Below are 20196 nucleotides of genomic sequence, written 5' to 3' on the forward strand. Positions count from 1 at the left end.
CCCCTTTCCCCCCATTTTTTTAAAGAGGGAGGGAGGGAGGGAGAGAGAGAGAGAGAGAATTTTTTAATATTTATTTTTAGTTTTCGGCGGACACAACATCTTTGTATGTGGTGCTGAGGATCGAACCGGGGCCGCACGCATGCCAGGCGAGAGCGCTACCGCTTGAGCCACATCCCCAGCCCCTTTTTAAAAAAATTTTTGAGATAGGGTCTTACTGAGTTGCTGAAGCTGTCCTCAAATTTGCAATGTCCCTTCCTCAGCCTCCCGAGTCTCCAGGGTTCCAGGGGTGAGCCACAGTGCCCAACAAGAACCCTTTACTTTTGATTTGATTAAAGTCCAATTTATTTTTCTGTTGCATGCTTTTGTTGTCATATCTAATAAACTGTTGCCTAATGCAAGGTCACAGAGATGTATCAAAACTATGTCTCCTTCTAAGAATTTTATAGTTTTGACATTTTAATCCATTTTGAATTAAATTTTATAAGGCCCTTCACTTTTATTTATATGTTTATTTGGTACTAGGGATTAAAGTGAGGGGCACTTTACCATGAAGCCACATCCCAGCCCTATTTGTTTATTTATTTAGTTGTAGGTGGACACAATACCTTTATTTTATTTTTATGTGGTGTTGATGATAGAACCCAGTGCCTCATACATTCTAGGTGAGCTCTCTATCTCTGAGCCACAACTCCAGCCCCCTTTTTATTTTTTTAATTTTGAGACAGGGCCTTGGTAAGTTGTTTAAGGCCTCACTAAATCGCTGAGCTGGCCTCAAAATTGGAATCCTGATTTAGCCTCTTGAATCACTGGGATTACAAGTATGCACCACCATTCCTGACATCTATTTGTTTTGTTTTTGTAGGTGTGGGGTGGGTACCAGGGATTGGACTCAGGAGTACTTGACCACTGAGCCACATCCCCAGCCCTATTTTGTGTTTCACTTAGACACAGGGTCTCACTGAGTTGTTTAGCACCTCGCTTTTGCTGAGGCTGGCTTTGAACTTGTGATCCTCCTGCCTCAGCCTCCTGAGTTGCTGGGATTACAGGTGTGTGCCACTGCACCCAGTTAACTATTGTTTTTAATTTTTTTAAAAATTTTATAGTTGTACATGGACACCATGCCTTTATTTATTTAGTTTTTTATGTGGTGTTCAGGATTGAACCCAGTGCCTCACACATGCTAGGCAAGCAGTCTGCCCCAGGCCTAACTATTATTTTTAATGAACCCTTTTTTTGACCCACCAGATATAGTAACGCATGCCTGTAATCCCAGTGATTCAGGAGGCTGAGGTAAGAGAATTTGTGGCCAGCCTGGGCAATTAAGGGAGACCCATCTCAAAAAGTGAAAAGGGCTGGTGATAGCTTCATGGTAAAGTACCCCTGGGTTCAATCCCCAGTACCATTAAAAAGGAAAAAAAATGGGAAAATACACACAGTTCTCATATACCACCTAATCTTCTTTTCACTACTAATTCTTGAATTAGTGTGATATATTCATTACAGTTGATGAGCCAATACTGATAAATTATTAATGAAGTCCATAGTTTGCATAAAGTCTCAGTCTTTGTCTTATACATTGAAGCACATTGTTTGAATGTTAAAATGCATATTCCTAGTCAGGTGAGGTGGTACATGCCTATAATCTCAGTGATATGGGAAGCTGAGGCAAGAGCAGTGAAAGTTTGAGGCCACTATCGTTAACTTAGTGAGGCCTTAAGCAATTTATTGAGACCCTAAGCAACTTAGTGATACCTGTCTTAAAATACAAAATAAAAAGGACTGGGAATGTAGCTCAGTGATAAAGCATCCCTGGGTTCAATCTCCAGTATAAAAATAAATAAATAAATAAATAAATGCATATTACTAAGTCAAACATGCCAATCTGAAGAGGCTATAAACAGCATGATTCCAACTATTATGCTATATGGAAATGCCAGAACTGTGAAGACAGTAAAAATATCCGTGGTTGCCAGAAGCTTCTGGTGGTAGTGGGAAGCTAGGAAGAAACAGGTAGAACACAGGGGATTTCTGGAGCAATATTCTGTATGTAAATATAGTAGTGGATACATGTCACTTTATATTGTCAAACCTGCAGTATGAATAAATCCCAATATAAACTATGGACTTCATGGGTAGGCACTATACTGGTACAGATGGCAGTAGAGGCTGTATGGGGTTGGGGGGCAGTAGAGGCTGTATGGGGTGGGGAGCAGCAGCAGAAGGAATGTATTTGGGAACTCACTGTACTTTTCACTGAGTTTTACTGTAAAACTAAAACTTATAAAAAAAATAATAAAGCCTCTTAATTTAAAAAATATTGCTAACAATCTAAATTGTCCATTCTGGAGAAATGGAAAGATCAATTGTAGTATAATTATATGGTGAAATACTATACACTAGGTTATGAAATGAATTAGATATATAAATGATCCACATAAACATATCTCAAAAACAATGATGAGTAAAGAAGGTTAATTTTTGGCTATATCATTAAAGTTTAAAACTACACACAAAACAATATGATATATTGGTTCAGGACGTCTAATATGCACATAGAAGTGGACTGAAGGACTCAGGTCAATCACCTCTGTAAAGCAGGAGAAGAGGATGAAGCTTTAGCTTCACCTGTAACTTAAAAAAAAAAACTTAAAGCAAATATGACAAGTAGTGGGAATACAGATATTTATTCTTTCAACATTTCTGCAATTCTTAAAGTATAAACTAAGAGGGAGGGAGTTGGGTGTGGTGGCGCACATCTGAAATCCCAGTGGCTGGGGAAGGTGAGGCAGGAGGATGGCGAGTTTAAGGCCAGCCTCAGCAAAAGTGAGGTCCTAAGCAATTCAGTGAGATCCTTTGTCTAAATAAATACAAAATAGGGCTGCAGATGTGGCTCAGTGTTTGAGTGCCGTAGGTTCAATCCCTGGTATGAATAAATAAAGCAGAGGGAATGGATGTTGAACAGTGGAAAGAGAAAATACAGATAATTATTAAGAAGTTAAGGAACAGAAATGGGGCAGAGCGAGTTTGTGCACTGTTGGAAATGATTGATTTGTGTTGTTGCAAATAACAACATTTCCTTTTTAAACACTGAATAGCATATCAGTGTATGTGTGTGTGTATAATGTTTTCTTTATCCATTCATCCATTGATGAGCACTGGTGCTGATTCCACATCTTGGCTATCGTGCATACATAGTGTTGCAGTAACAGAGGAGTACAGATATCTCTTTGGCATACTGATTTAAATCCTTAGGGTATATCCTCAGTCGTGGGATTGTGTACAGTCATTCTATTTTTAATTTTTGGAGGAAACTCCATATTGTTTTCCATAGTGGTGGTACTAAGAAGGGGACTTTTGCTGTTCTTGTATGACTTGAATTTTTTTAATTATATAGTAATGTAGCTATATACATACCTTGTATAATTTTTCATGGGAAGTAGGAAAGTAACTTCCCATTTCTATGAAATAATTTTACTATATAAGAAAACAGGGATTGGGGCTGGGGTTGTGGCTCAGAGGTAGAGCACTTGCCTAACATGCATGAGGCACTGGGTTCAATCCTCAGTACCACATAAATATAAAATAAAGATATTGTGTCCACCTATAACTAAAAAATAATAATAATAAAAAAAATCATGGGGCTGGGGTTGTGGCTCAGAGGTAGAGCGCTTGCCTAGCATGTGTGAGGCACTAGGTTCAATTCTCAGTACTACATATAAATAAATAAAATAAATGTCCATTGACAACTAAAAAATATTTTAAAAGAAAACAGCTAACACAAGAATAACCTCATTTTTTCTGATAGAACTTACGAAATAAAAATCCTTTATGCAATAAGCACTGTTACAAATCTAGAAATGTTTTAATAAGTAAAGGTAGTGATTGTCTTGGTTGCTGTTCTGCTTACTTTATTTTAAAAAATATTTATTTGTTCTAATTTGTTATACATGACAGCAGAAGGCATTTCAATTCATTGTACATAAATGGAGCATAATTTTTCACTTCTCTGGTTGTACAGAAAGTAGAGTCACACTATTCAAGTCTTCATACATGTACCCAGGATAATGATGTCCATCTCATTCCACCATCTTTCCTACCCCTAGGCCTCCTCCCTTCCCCTTCATCCCATTTTGCTCCCCCCCACACCCCATTATGGATAAGCAACCACTTATCAGAGAGAACATTTGGCCTTTGGTTTTTTGGATTGGCTTACTTTGCTTAGCATGATATTCTCCAACTTCGGCTGGGGTTGTGGCTCAGCGGTATAGTGCTTGCCTAGCATGTGCGAGGCCCTGGGTTCGATCCTCAGCACTACATAAAAATAAAATAAAGATATTCTCTAACTCCATCCATTTACCAGCAATGCCATGATTTTATTCTCTTTTGATGCTGAGTAATAGTCCATCAGGTATATATACTACAGTTTCTATATCCATTCATCTATTGATAGGCAATCTAGGTTGGTTCCACAATTTAGCTATTGTGAATTGTACTGCAATAAACATTAATGTGGCTGTGTCACTGTAGTATGCTGCTTTTAAGTCCTTTGGGTATAAACCGAGGAGTAGGAAGCTGGGTCAAATGGTGGTTCCACTCCAAGTTTTCCAAGGAATCTCCATTCTGCTTTCCATATTGGTTGTACCAATTTGCAGTCCCACCAGCAATGTAAGAATGTGCCTTTTTCCCCACATCCTCGCCAACACTTAATGTTGTTTGTATTCCTAATAGCTGCCCATTCTGACTGGAGTGAGATGAAATCTTTGATTTGCATTTTTCTAATTGCTAGAGATATTGAACATTTTTTAATATATTTGTTGATTGATTGTATATCATCTTCTGAGAAGTGTCTGTTCAGTTCCTTGGCCCATTTATTGATTGGGCTATTTGTTACTTTGGTGTTTAGCTTTTTGAGTTCTTTATATACTCTAGAGATTAGTGCTCTATCTGATGTGCAAATGGAAAAAAATTACTAGTTCTAGAAGTTTTCTTGTGTAACTTTTAGGGTCTTCTAGGTATAGAATCATATCATTGGCACATAGTGCTAATTTGAGTTCTTCTTTTCCTATGTGTATCCCTTTAATTTCTTTTGTCTGTCTAATTGCTCTGGTCAGTGTTTTAAGAACTGTGTTAAATAGAAGTGGTGAAAAAAGGCATCCCTGTCCCAGTTTTTAGAGGGAATGCTTTTAATTTTTTCCCATTTAGAATGATGTTGGCCTGGGGCTTAGCATAGATAGCTTTTATAATGTTGAGATATGTTCCTATTATTACTAGTTTTTCTAGTGTTTTCAACATGAAGGGGTGCTGCATTTTGTCGAATGCTTTTTCTGCATCTATTGAGAATGATCATATGCTTCTTATTGAGAATTTTTGCATCTATGTTCATTAGCGATATTGGTCTTAAGTTTTCTTTCTTTGATATGTCTTTGCCTGGTTTTAGAATCAGGGTGACACTGGCCTCATAGAATGAGTTTGGAAGTGCTCCCTCTTTTTCTATTTCCTGAAGTAAGAAGAGTATTGGCATTAGTTCTTCTTTAAGGGTCTTGTAGAACTCAGCTGTGCATCCATCTGGTCCTAGGCTTTTCTTGGTTGGTTGACTTTTGATGGCATCTTCTATTTCATCACTTGAAATTGATCTGTTTAAATTGGGTATATCATCCTGATTGAATTTCGGAAATCATGACTCTAGAAATTTGTCAATGCCTTCAATATTTTCTATTTTATTGGAGTACAAGTTTTCAAGATAATTTCTAATTATCTTCTGTATTTCTGTAGTGTCTGTTGTGATATTTCCTTTTTTATCACATATGTCAGTAATTTGAGTTTTCTCTCTCCTATTTGGTAGCATGGTGAAGGGTCTGTCAATATTATTTATTTTTTCAAAGAACCACCTTTTTGTTTTGTCAATTTTTTCAATTGTTTCAATTTCATTGATTTCAGCTCTCATTTTAATTATTTCCATCTTCTAGTGCTTTTGGTGTTGATTTGTTGTTCTTTTTCTAGGGCTTTGAGATGTAATATTAAGTCATTTATTTGTTTACTTTTTCTTCTTTTAAGGAGTGAACTCCATGCAATGAACTTTCCTCTTAGTACTACCTTCACAGTGGCCCAGAGATTTCAATACATTGTATCTTTGTTCTCATCCACTTCTAAGAATCTTTTAATCTCCTCCCTGATGTCTTTTTCAACCCATTGTTCATCTAGTAGCATATTATTCAGTCTCAAGGTGTTGGAGTAACTTATTTTTTATTTTATCATTGATTTCTAATTTCATTCCATTATGATCTGATAGAAAGCAAATACAAAAAAGATATTACCCTGCAAAGAGTATCTTTGTGGCATAATATATGGTCTATTTTAGAAAAAGATCCATGTGGTGCTGAGAAGAAAGTGTATTCATTCATTGAAGGATGAAATATTCTATACATGTCAGTGTCAGTTAAGTCTAAGTTATTGATTGTACTATTGAGATCCATAGTTTTTAGTTCAGCTTTTGTTTGGACGATCTATCCAGTGGTGAAAGAGGTGTGTTAAAGTCACCAAGAATAATTGTGTTGTGGTCTATTTGACTCTTGAACCTCAGAAGAAGAGTATGTTTGATGAATGTAGATGCTCCATTGTTTGGGGCATATAAATTAATTATTGTTAGGTCTTGTTGATAAATTTTTCCCTTAAGCAGTATGAAATAGCCTTCTTTATCCCTTTTGATTAACTTTAGCTTGAAGTCTATTTGATATGAGGATGGAAACCCCTGCTTGCTTCTGCAGTCCATGTGAGTGGTATGATTTTTCCCAACCTTTCACCTTCAGTCTGTGGATGTCTTTTCCTATAAGATGAGTCTCTTGGAGGTAATATATTGTTGGGTCTTTTTTTAAAATCCAATCTACCAGTCTATGTCTTTTGATTGGTGAGTTTAGGCCATTAACAGGGTTATTATTGAGACATGACTTGTATTTCCAGCCTTTTTGTTTGTTTTTGGTATTTAACTTGACTTGGTTTGTCCTTTGATTCATTTTTCCTTTAGTATAAAACCTCCCTTTGCTGATTTTCACTGTTGTTTTTCAATTCCTCTTCATGGTGTATTTTGTCAAGGATGTTCTGTAGTGTAGGCTTTTGAGTTGTAAAAATCTTTTGTTTATCATGGAAGGTTTTAATTTCATCATCAAATCTAAAGCTTAATTTTGTTGGATATAAGATTCTTGGTTGGCATCCATTTTCTTTCAGAGCTTGATATATGTTGTTCCAGGATCTTCTAGCTTTCAGGGTCTGGGTTGAAAAATCTGCACATATTCTAATTGGTTTCCCCCTCTATGTAATCTGCTTTCTTTCTCTTGTGGCTTTTAATATTCTCTCCTTATTCTGTATGTTAGGCATTTTCATTATAATGCGCCTTGGTGTGGATCTGTTGTGATTTCGTACCTTTGGTGTCCTGAAAGCCTCTTGAATTTAGTTTTCAAATTCATTCTTCATGTTTGAAAATTTTTCTGATATTATTTCATTGAACAGATTGAGCATTCCTTTGGTTTGGAATTCTTTTCCTTTCTCTATCCTAATAACTCTTTTTTAATGTAAGTTAGTCACATATTTTATTTCTTCTTTTCCAACAACTCTTAATTTGGACTTTTTATGCTATACCACATTTCTTGTATGTTCTGCTCATGGTTTCTTACCATTTTCACTGTGTGTTCTACATTCTTTTCAAGATTATATATTTGTCTTCATTGTCTGAGGTCCTGTCTTCCAAGTGGTCTAATCTGTTGGTGATACTTTCAATTAAACTTTTGATTTATTGTTTCTTTAATTTCAAGGATTTCTGTTGTTTTTTTAAAACCTCTATTTCCCGTTTGAAGTAATCTTTTGCTTCCTATATTTGTTTATGTGGCTCTTTGTCAAAATGATCTTTTGCTGCTTGTATTTGCTCTCTTATATCATCTTTTAATTCACAGAACATTTTAATTATGTACATCCTGAACTCTTTCTGTCATATCTTCTGCTGTGCTGGCCATGGATTCTAATAATGTGGTGTATTGATTTGTTTGGGGCACTTTCTTCCCTTGTCTTTTCATATTGCTTGTGTGTCTTCCCTTCTAGCACCATGGATCCTAGGTGAAGGGTGGGCAGGAATATCGGTGCCAGAGAAGCTGTATTCTCACAACTTGAATCCCAGGTCACAGAGCGATGCAGAATGCTGCCTCCCTCTGGCCCGCCACCTTGGATTCTGTCGTTTTTTTTGTTGTTGTTTCTTCAGTTTCTTTTTTTAAAAAATATTTTTAGTTGTAGATGAACAAGATACCTTTATTTATTTTTATGTGATGCTGAAGATCAAACCAGGTGCCTCACACATGCTAGGCAAGCACTCTACCACTGAGCTACAATCCCAGTCCCTTTTTAAAAAAATATTGTTTTAGTTGTAGATGGACACCATACCTTTATTTTATGTGGTGCTGAGTATCGAACCCAGTGGCTCATACGTGCTAGGCACGTGTTCTACCACTGAGCTGCAACCCCATTCCCCTTCCAGTTTCTTAACTTATTATTTTAAGACTGTTGCAATATTTCAATTAGAAACAAGCAAACAACACTGTTCATTAAAATGAATTTGGTGGCCAGGCCTAGTGGTACACACTTGAAATCCAAGTTAATCAGGAGGCTGAGGCAGGAGGATTGCACGTCTGAGGTATCAGCCTGGGCAATTTACTAAGATTCTGTCTCAAAAAAGAAACATTTTTTAAAGAACTGGGATGTGGTTCAGAGGTAGTACACTTGCCTAGGTTGTACAACGCTCTTAATTCAATCCCCAGTACAGGGGGAAAAAAAAGTTTGGTAGATTTTACCTTGGAAAGCCCCTAAAATAGGTGGGAAATAGAATGTATTTTATTGCCACTGACCCCAATCAAGTCCTATTTGGGCAGTGAACACGTTTGCATACCAGGAAGCCTTTTTAACTCTGCTTCTATCAGAAAAATGGACGTTTTAGTTCTGAATATATTGTTATCTACATTTTAATGAAACAGTATCACTTAAAATTTTAAATTAAATAACTGGTTATTTGAAACATTAAACATCAACTATACAAAACAATACTCTTGAGAACACATAGAGCTTATTATTAGGTCTGAAAAAATATATCCTTATATTTGGGGAATACTTTCTTTCAGAGTTAATTTTAATTCTAAAAGAAGTCTCAAAACTAATCTGGATTCAAATTCCATTCTATACAATGGATTATTATAGTAATTACATACAAAACTTTCTAAGAATCTAAACTATTAACCCTTAAGCATTTGCATGAAAAGTGACAAAAGTCTTACTGGATTAAATTGGAAGCATTTATTTGCCAACTCAAACTTTTAAAATACCTAAAATAAAAAGTCAATCATTCATCTCCAAAATCTGATAAATGTTAAAGAAAATTTCTCCCCCAAAATGAACATAGCGAAGCCTGCCTAGGAATGAAGTGTGCCACCACACCTGGCACAACCAAGGAAAGTTTTAAAATTAATTTGGTTTGCCAGTCATGGTAGTGCAGGTTTGTAATCCCAGCAAGTAAGGAGGCTGAGGCAGGAGTTCAAGCCAGCCTTGCAACTTAGTGAGACTCTTAGCAACTTAGCAAGATCATTGCAAAATTAAAAAAAAAAAAAAAAAGACTGGGAAATTAGCTCAGTGGTTAAAAGCCCCGTGGATTCAAGCTCAGTACTGGGGTATGAAAAAAAAAACTAATTAATTTAGTTTTTTAGGGCTGGGCTTGTAGCTCAATGGTAGAGTGCTTGCCTAGTATGTTCGAGGCCCTGGGTCCGATCCTCACCACCATATAAAAATAAAATAAAGGTATTGTGTCCAACTACAACTAAAAAATAAATATTAAAAAATATTTAGTTTTTAAAAAATGGTCGGGGGAATATTAATAGACAAATATTAAGACATTCTGTCATATCCTGTTGTCTGCTGTACCAGGGAGTGGGCTTTCTAAACATCCATGGAAAATATACCAAGACTAAAAATAATGAAAGGAAAAAAAAAAAAAAAAGAAATAGTCTGCAAGGGCTCTCTGGAGCAAGGCAAGAATCTGGATAGCCTATTTACAGGCAAGAGAGCTTTCATAATTGCCCAGAGTGAATTACAGTGAGTATGGCAGTTATCAAAGCACATTCTATTCTCCCTTAGGTTGTTATCAGATAGAGAATTCCTTTTGGGGGGAAGAAAGGAGGCAGGGGAAGGACAGGTTGTGAAAAGCCAACTAGCTGAGGTTAAAAAAAATTGTTTACTTCCTTCATCATTTTCATTTTTTTAAGAAAGTCTCTTACTTTTCTTAGAATTTTTCCTTCTGCACGTCTCACAAGGAAGGCATGTTTCCTTATAAAGATATGCTTAACAATGAAGAGCTTTCTGAAATGTCTTTTACAAGGAGCATGTTACACCTTATTTTTTACTATATTTATAACTTATGTAACTGCAACTAAAATTCAAGCTTTAAAAGTTTTTTTCTTTTCAACTCATGAACTTCAAAACCAATGGAAAGAACATGGCCAAGATTTGAAGAAATATCCAGCAGTTACATCTCCTATGTTAAAAAATCTTACCAGACAATAAAATTCTCCCTTCAGAAAATATACTTCAACTATGAAGTTACACTTAGAAAAGGGGTCTTTACAGATACCAAATTAAACATTTTGGTTTTTAAATTAGAATAAATACTGTTAACAAAAATTAAATTGCTTTAGCAATGAAAAAAATCTTTGCAGTATAAAATTGTAAGATTACATATTAAAAATAAAAACTAAGTCTTTACTCATTTTTATTGAATGTTTTGTGAAAATGATCCTTTAAAGGGCTTATGGGAAAGATGAGAAAAAAATTGCCTTTAAAATTCTAATCATTTCATTGAATTAATTTTTTGTTGTTTTTGAAAGATATGTTTAATAGATGTTACAGAGAAAGCTAAAAAATAAAAATAATTATGCCACTCTTGTAGGTCTTTTGAATTTTTGAATTTTCACATGTCATGGCACTTTATAGTTAAAAAATAAAATGTCCATATGTTTTTATTCACTTAAAAATTTTCCTCAAATACCAATAATTGCTGGAAAGGATGTGGGGGAAAGGGTACGCATACTGGTGGGATTGCAAATTAGTACAACCACATGGAGACCTCAAAAGACTAGGAGTGAATCCACCATATAACCCAGCTATCCCACTCCTGAGTATTTATTCAAAAGAACTAAAATCAGCAGACTACAGTGATACCAGCACAGCAATATTTATAGCAGCACAGTTCACAATAGCCAAGTTATGGAACCAGCCTAGGTGCCCATCAACAGACGAAATAATAAATTGTAGTACACACGCAATGGAGTTTTACTCAGTCATAAAGAAGAATGAAATTTTGTCATATGCTGGTAAATGGATGGAACTGGAGAGCATCATACTAAGTGAAATAAGCCAGAGCCAGAAAGTTAAAGGTCAAATGTGTTCTCTCATATGTAGAAGCTAAGAGAAAAAACAGAAAGAATAAAATCGGGGATCTCACAAAAACAGGGAGACCAAGGGAGACCAAGAGATTAAAGGAAGGGATTAGAAGGAAAGGAGGAGGGGATGGCATTGAGAAGTACTGGGAAACAAAATTTCCCAAATCATGCTATCTCCATGTATGAATATACCACAATTAATCCCTATTTTATATATATAAGATTATAATGTACTAATTAAAATAATGAGATCAAGGAAAGGGAGGAAGAGGGAAAGGGAATACTTCAGAATTCTCTACCAGATAATAGAGACAGATGCACAGAATGCCAACAAAACAAACAACCTTTAATCTTGAATTTGACTTTTATTTTAAAATACATTTAGCATAGAACTGTCATAGGACAGAAAATAATAAAACACAAAGAAATGGAATATTTTCAAATACTTTTGAGCTAGACATAAAAATTAATAATATAGCATAGACCCCAAAATTCATTCAATAACCACACATTTTTGAAAGAAAAGCTCTTTTCACATTTTCCAACGTACCGATAGGTTCCAAAGTGCCTTGGTTTCTTTTTAATAGGTAAAGAGCCCAAATTTAGTTGCTTTATTTAAAATTATCAGATTCAGTTTCGGTAAAAATTACCATGTCCCTAAATTCTCAATCAGAATTATAAAAATATGAGCTCAAATAGTTATGCTATGCAAAATAGATACATCTGAATTGATATTTCAGGATAATCATAGATATTGCACTAAAATCAGTAATCCCATACCTGATGTTCATCTATATGGAAAGTTAATTCTCTTCTTTATGAATATCTTACAACAAATAAAATTATGTTAATCTAATTACAATCACACTTGAAAATATAAAGGCACAGACAAAAAAAAAATAGTTGCATACTATACCCAAATTTTCCACTGTGAAAACAATAAAAAGTGGGAAAAATAATAGGATCTAAATGATTGATACTTATTATTTTTAGATTTTATAATTTATCTTAAGTAGCTAATAAGTGAGTATTAAAAGTTAACAGTGGGCAATCCAATCCTTTCCAAATTTAGAAAAATGTTTTTACATATGAAGCATTTGCACCGTCCCATCTATAAATTTCAACTACATTTCCATTCATTGGAAATATCTACCTGCAGTATAAACAATCAAGACAATGTGCAAAAAAATATATCTTGTTCCTATAACTTACAATACACAGAAAAATACCTACAAAAATGGAAAATATTTATCCTTTTAGCTTTCCAATAAATTAGTGAGAAATTTTAGCCCATTCCACATTTCTTTCTAAATAAAGGTCTAAAGGATTAAGGGTGGTTTAGTTCAATCCCTGTTAGTTTGACATATATTTTTAAAATATTTGCCTGATTATATGTAATTAAGATAGAATTAGTCTTTTATATCACAGTATACATGACATTTCTTAATTCAGCAACAGAAAGGCACAATTAGCAAGCAATAAAATTCAGTACCTGAATTATTAAACTGATGTACAAAACAGCTGCAAAAAAAAGTACATTCAACACAGTGTACAGAACTTTAAAAAAAAAAAATCTAAAAACTAATTTTTCTGATAATTTGGTCCATTAAAAATGTCTCCCATGTTCAACATCACGGGTAACATGAAAGGTGATGGCAGTGTAAAAAGAGGCAGTAAATTAATATGTGGTAGCATATGAATTCTGGTCTATTAATTATGCAATTCAATTAGGAAATGGCTCCCATAGTAAATAAATGTTAAATATATTTGTTAATAACATACCTGTATTAATTCCAAATACACAGGCACAACTGTTTGCATATTATTATTGATTTAATAATACACCCCACAGTTTAAAAAAAACCTTAGGTATATTATTTTATATATAACATATATTAGATATATAATTGTATATTATGTACCTTAATATATATTATATATAACTTGAATCCATAATAGCACAAAACTCTCCAAACATTACATGAACATTCTAAATAGATACTTAATCATTTTCTCAGTATAGAAATAGTTCAGCTCACCTAAAACAATATCTGGATGTGCAATGATAAAAAGCACTGACTCTTAAGAATTTACTTAAATAATTATTTAAGTTAAATTCTTGCAAAAGCCTAACTCTGATCTTTTACTTAGAGTATATTTTTAGGTATCAGTAACTGATAACTTCCTTTCTTATCACAAACAGTATTTCCCCATCAAGAGATACCAATAAAGAAAAATATGTAGGGAACCAAAAATGTGATAGAGAAACCAACCATTCCATAGGTAATATATCGATAAGGAAGTTCAACTTCCATGTGCTGTCTTGCTTTTCGAATATCATCACATGGTATGTTGAAGATTTTACAGGCTAAAGGAATGGTGATCTTTTTCATTATATCTCTGACTATTAGTACAAATATCATTCCTATAAGGATCCGCAATATGGCTTTTCCAAACAGAGTCACAGTAATGGGAGGCCTAGTGAAAGGTAGTATCTCTAAAGAAGGATCTAATAGTAGACCCACACTATAAGCAACATGGGATCCACATGCAATTCCAGCACCACTTCCTAGAATCTCAGCTGTGTCTCCACGGGATGTGCTCCAGGTATCAAGAGTGAAAGAAAAGATCCCTAAAGCTAAATGAAGACCGATGATGATTAGTGGAGCATATTTGTGAGTTTGGTTGAAGTTGTCAATCAGGTCCACAAACGGATAGAAGACAGCTAAGATTAAAATGGTATATAGGAATCCAGCAATAATGTCCTGGGAAAAGATAAAAGTTGTTTAGTATAGTTGTTTAATATAATACTATTTTTGGCATTTAAAAAATAGTATATATTTCACATTTTAAAAGTTGAATAGATATAAATTTTACAATTCTCAAAGTAAACTTTACAAACTAAAAATGGTTGGGTTGTAATGATAAAAAAAATCTGCTGGTAATAATAAAAGATTATTTTCATAGTTTTACCCTTTTATAAATTAAGAACATATACACTATATGCAAATTTATATCCAGATTCTGAACAATAAACTGTGCTTACATTGTACAGTTTTGTTTCTGAAAGGAAAGTATGTTTATTATTCAAAGAAACAGTCACTTGCTGTCATACAGCTTACATTTTAGTGGAAAAGACTGAGGATAACTGTGTTTAAGTAAGAAAACAGATAAATATTATAGTGACAGATAGTTACAAACGTTGTGTAGAAAGTAAAACAGGATGGGAAGGGCTCTATGAGAGTGGGAGGGAAGCCTGTCTGAGGAAGTCACACCTAAGCAAAGACTAGATTTTAGACAGAACTAGCCCTACCTTTCTTTACAGTACTAGTGGAAAAGATTCTCCAGGCAGAGGGAATACCAAGTGCAAAAGCACAGGCCTTGAGGCAGATAAGTGGAGAGTTCAAGGGAACTGACAGAAATCCAGCATGCCTCAAATATCAAAGGGAGAGGAATATGATACAAAATCAAAGAGATACGTTGAAGTCCAATCATGTAGAACTCTTGTAGTTAGGGAAAGAGTTTAGATTTTATTTCAAAAAGTGACAGGGAGCCAAGGCTGGAGATGTGGCCCAGAGATAGAATGCTTGCCTGGCATGCAAGAGACCTTGGGTTCAATCCCTAGTACGACAAAAAATAAAAATAAAATTCATATCTACATGAAGAGAAGGTATGTCAATGGATTTAGTAAAATATTTTAAAATTAGATTTAATTTAAATTTAATTTCTTTCCCATATTCATACATTGAATATGGGAAAGAAACAAAAGAATTAATAGAAGATAATTTACTGCAAAAAAATAAAGCTAGTATTTAAAGTAACTTTTCTGAATTATTCTTGAAAACATTCAAACATGTTCCATAATTTTTACCTTGAAACCAAATCCTCAGATCTACTCTGTATCACTGAAAATCTTGTCAAAAGAGTTAACAGTCCCTATGTCCATGTCCTCACTTCCTATATTTTTCTAGACTCACTCCTTCAATGAAACCACCACTTTTCATGGATACTAGCAATCTTCATGACACTAAAAACAATGGTCACTCCTCAACTAGGACAGACTCCAGGAGTCCTCTACCAGAGTTACATTCCCAGCTCTTTTTATGTTTTATTTTGAGACAGGGCCTTGCTAAATTGCCCAGGCTGGCCTCAAACTTTGCAATCCTCTTGCTTCAGCCTTCCAAATCACTGGGATTACTGGCATGCACCACTGTACCCAGCTACAATGGTCACTTCTCAACAGCATTCAATATAGTTGAGCAACAGACTATCTGTCAAATGTTTTGTCTTAAAATTCTTACTGGGAAAAAAATTAATGTAGGGTATAAGCCAGGTACAGAAATAAACACCTATAATCCCAGTGATTTAGGAGACTCATGCAGGAGAAATGTAAATTTGAAACCAGCCTGAGCAACTTAACAAGGCCCTGTCTCAAAATAAAAAATAAAAAGGACTGGAAATAGAGCTCAGTGGTAGAACACCCCGGATTCAATCCCTAGTACTGCAAAAAAAAAAAAAAAAAAAAAAAAAAAAAGAAAAAAAAAGATACATAAGGTGTATATGAAATTACAAAATTACTATCTATGAAATTACTGCCCAACAAAAGAACTATAATATTCCCAGTACTGTCAGATCTATTGGTGCACTGCCTCCTAATTCTATCACTGTATCCTCCCCAGAGGCAATTTCCAAGTCTGGATTTTGGCTGAATTAACTGTTTTACCACATATCTTGAAGCAAAAAATTATCTAGTTTTGCTTCTTCCTGAGCTTTGTAAAAATATTACCATGTAGCATGTAGCCCCCGGGCCCTTTTTTTGGTACCAGAGATTGAGCCCAGGGGCACTTAACCACCGAGCCACATCTCCAGCCACTTTTTATATTTTATTTAGAGACAGGGTCTATCTGAGTTGCTTAAGGCTTCACTAAGTTGCTAAGGTTGGCTTTGAATTCTGATCCTCTTGTCTCAACCCCCCAAACTGCTGGGATTATAGGCAGGCACTACCATGCCTGGCCCTTGTGGTCCCTTTTGACTTGTTTTTTACACTTAAGGTTTTTAGATTCATTCATTATATATAATTGTAGATCAACCACATTCACAACTCTATAATATTTTGCTGTGTGATTATACAGTTCATCCATTTTCCTATTCAGATTGTTTTCAGATTTTGGATTAATTAACTGGTCCCGGCTGAACTTGAATGCTTCCTTAGTTGGCATCTATTTTTAAACCAACCAGGAGTATTATAAACATTACTCCTATGCTCTTTTTTGTGATGCTCCCTGGCACAGATCTGTAACTGTTTCTCTAGAGTATATGCTTAGGAATAGATTATCTGAATCATAAAATATGTTCAATTTTACAAGACAATAAAAAGGACAAGAAAAAAATGATACAACCCACTTGAAAACTTAGAATTCCATGAAATAGTTCATATTTTGTCATATTATGTCTTTTCTTCTATCCTTTATCCACATTCTTAGGGTGCCTTCAGAGACACCATGTGAGGAAAAAAAAGATGCCACATGAGATGCTGAGGGTAAAATATACAGTTCTGTTCTCAAGGAGCTTACAGTTCACTGCAGATGACAGACAAGAAAAAAAGACATCCCAATTAAGGGTAAATGGAAAAGAAGGGTCACCTAACCAGTCTTAAGAAAGGGAAGATGGGGAAGGTAATGAGAATAGGACAGCTAGCCAGGCCAAGACAGTGAAAAGGGCATTCCAAGCAAAGGTATTCCTAATATCATAGAGGTAAGAAACACTCTGCATTTAAGTAAATGTAATTCCGCACGGCATCACATCTGTGGGAAAATTTACTAATCAGGAGACTGAATACTAGATGGAGCAGTCAAACTGGAAGCAGGGCTACTAATTAAGAAATTGCTGAGATAGTCTGGTCAATATATAATGCAGGTCAGGACTAAGGGGATGTCAATAGGATAGAGAGGGATAGGAAGTGAGTAGGTGTGGCTGTAAACAGAGCAGCCCCCTCCCCATGTTGCTGTTTTTGAAATGTAAATACAGTCTCAAAATAAAATATCTGATGTGAGTCTTAAAAATACTGATAGGAAAATGAAGAAGTTTAGAGTTTCATATGTAAAGACGTAGCCACCAGTCACTAAGTCTTGACTAATACTTAGTACTCTCCCTGGTTTCTGGACAGAGTACCTGGTTTCAGTTCAGTGACAGGAGAGGCACCAAAGAGATTCTACAGGAATATAAAACTGAGACACCGGTTCTATGAAACATGATTACTACATTCATAATTCACAAGTCATCATACTGGTACTCTGTAAAACAGTTATAAGACTTAAAATAACTATTTTCTTTTAGGTTTCATATAAACTTGCAAATGATTAAAATTATAAAAATTTTCATCAATGTCAGAAAAAATAAAGCATTAAAAACAATGTTTTCCTTACCAGAATGGAGTGCATTCCCATGTAAATTCTACTTAGGCAAACTAGAGAACACCAGCAGGGAATAAGAATCAGTCCATATATAGGAGGATACTATAAGGGAAAGAAGTGAAACTGGTTAGATTAAGTTAGATACAAACAAGAAATAAAAACCAAATCACTGTACTAACTCCAGGGTTATCGAGAACTGTTTTTACTCCCCATTGCACTCCCAGCACCTAATTCAGGGCATAGCACATGTCACACACTAAAGAAATACTTTTCCAACGATGAACAAATGACTGAATTTTCATGTTTCTACATTATTCTTTCTGGGAACTGGCTCATTTTTGCTTCTGAAGTACAGATTTGATCACTGGCATGCTACAGGAGGGGGACAGATAGAAGACATATTTTAATATGGTTCCAAAATTAAGAGTTGCTGGAACAGCACCTCAATCTGGTCCATGTCAATGTCCTCACTTCCCTGGGGAGGAGGACCAAGAATTGTCTTCCTAATTTCCATCAGTGATCACTATTTCTAATTTGCATTGACATTTCCCCTCCTCATATTCAATATTTAACACTTAGTAATTAGCTTTCCACTTCTGTGCCCTCCACTAAAATTTCAAATGCTAATACTGAAAAAATTTGCAGTGAGATAATGGGAGCAGAAACCTCCCAAAAGAAAAAAGCATAAACAGAAAGTAAAGGCAACTCTTGGTATCAATGGCACCAATGGAAGAACTGACTTTGAATGTCCTGAGATTAGAGGGAAGGAGGAAATAATGGATGGGTATGATGCTAAGTTTGTAAAGGAAGAGGAGAAAGCACAGTCAGGGCAGTTTATACCTCAAATTTCTCAAAATTTGAAAGCCAAACTGAAGCCAAGATGGTTGGAGAACTGGAGTTGAAAGAAGATTTTGAGAGTAGTAAATATTTAGTAACATTTATTCTATTTGACTTCTCTACTACATTTTACATGGCCCTCCATTTTTTCTTGAAACTCTCAATACCCTTGAGAGCCCTGGCTTCACACTCTCTAGTTCGCTTTTTTGTTTCTGATCCAAGAGTATATCTTCCTCTTTTTATTCCTTAAACATTAGTGCAAATAAGGGGTTTTGTTTTGACAGGGGAGGTACTGGGAGTTGAACCCAGGGGCACTTATTCACTGAGCTATGACCCCAGCCCTTTCTATATTTTATTTTGAGACAGGATCTCAATAAGTTGCTAAGGCTGGCTTTGAACTTGAAATCCTTGTGCCTCAGCCTTCTGGGTCGGTGGGATTACAGGTGTGCTTATTTATTTTAAACATTTATTTTAGTTGTAGATGAACACAATACCTTTATTTTATTTTTATGTGGTGCTGAGGATCAAACCCAGTGCCTCACACATGCCAAGTGAGCGCTCTACCACTGAGCCACAATCCCAGCCCTTCTTATTTTTTAACTAGTACTGGGCATGCTGAAGACCTATCCATTTCCCTGAGTTTAAGGACCAATTTCCAATTCCTGTATGTATCTTCATCTCAAAGTCCCTATGGAGTTAAACCCACCACCTCAAAACAAACTCATCAGCCTATCACTCACACAAACTTGCTCTATAATATTCTAAATAAGAAACATGAATTATCCTTACTTCTTTTCTTATCCTTCTACTCAACCAATAACTAAGCTTGACTAATCTAGCCTTACCAAGTACTACCTTCTAAATATTCCTTGCTGTCATCTCTTCTACATCCCTATTTATATTTCTCTTGCTCAGATCCTTAGTTTCTTTTACAGGCTCCCTATGCATTCCCTACTGCCCACTGTGCCCCATGCATGAGGAACTTGGTTTACTTGGGCAAACAGACATTTAACCATATAATGAGGTAAGTACTGACAGAAGTATACTAAAAATTCAGAGGTACCCTTGGGGGACAAGTGGTTAATTTATCTTAGAGATGTCAACAAAGTCTCCTAGATTAAGTAAGATTAAAAGATGGGTAGGATTTCATCAGAGAAAGGAATGAAGTACAGTGCTAAAAAGATGGAGAAGATTACAAACAGCAGGAACAGATGAGCAAAGGCTTTTCTATATGCAAGAAATTGTAGGCAGTGAGAGAACAAATTTCTCTTCCTGATGAGGAAAACATCAAATAGCAAACACATAAATATGCAAATTATAATATGAATTACATGTAAAATATGATGAATGGTATAGAGAAAAAAAAAAGAGAACAGGTGTTAAAGAATCAGTAATAATCATGAATATTTTTCATGCTCTACGTTTCAGGTTCATTTGGCAGTTAGATTAAGGGCATGTGACCAGTTTTGGCCAATAAGCTGGGC

At 35.2% G+C, this 20196-nt stretch overlaps 1 protein-coding gene across 1 annotated transcript in view; it reads right to left on the minus strand.

The window, feature by feature from the left end:
- Positions 1 to 12770: 12770 nt before the first annotated feature.
- Sgpp1 (sphingosine-1-phosphate phosphatase 1) overlaps positions 12771 to 20196 on the minus strand; it is a 28889-nt gene continuing 21463 nt past the window's right edge. Inside the window, exons 3-4 of the mRNA XM_015490034.2 lie at positions 17888 to 17977; positions 12771 to 14227 (exon numbers count right to left, since the gene is read on the minus strand). Of these exons, the coding sequence (XP_015345520.2) occupies positions 13676 to 14227; positions 17888 to 17977 (642 nt within the window). The 3' untranslated portion in view covers positions 12771 to 13675. The remainder of the gene's footprint in view (positions 14228 to 17887; positions 17978 to 20196) is intronic.

This window comes from Marmota marmota, unplaced genomic scaffold, assembly GCF_001458135.2.
Source record: "Marmota marmota marmota unplaced genomic scaffold, marMar, whole genome shotgun sequence".
Taxonomy (NCBI): domain Eukaryota; kingdom Metazoa; phylum Chordata; class Mammalia; order Rodentia; family Sciuridae; genus Marmota; species Marmota marmota.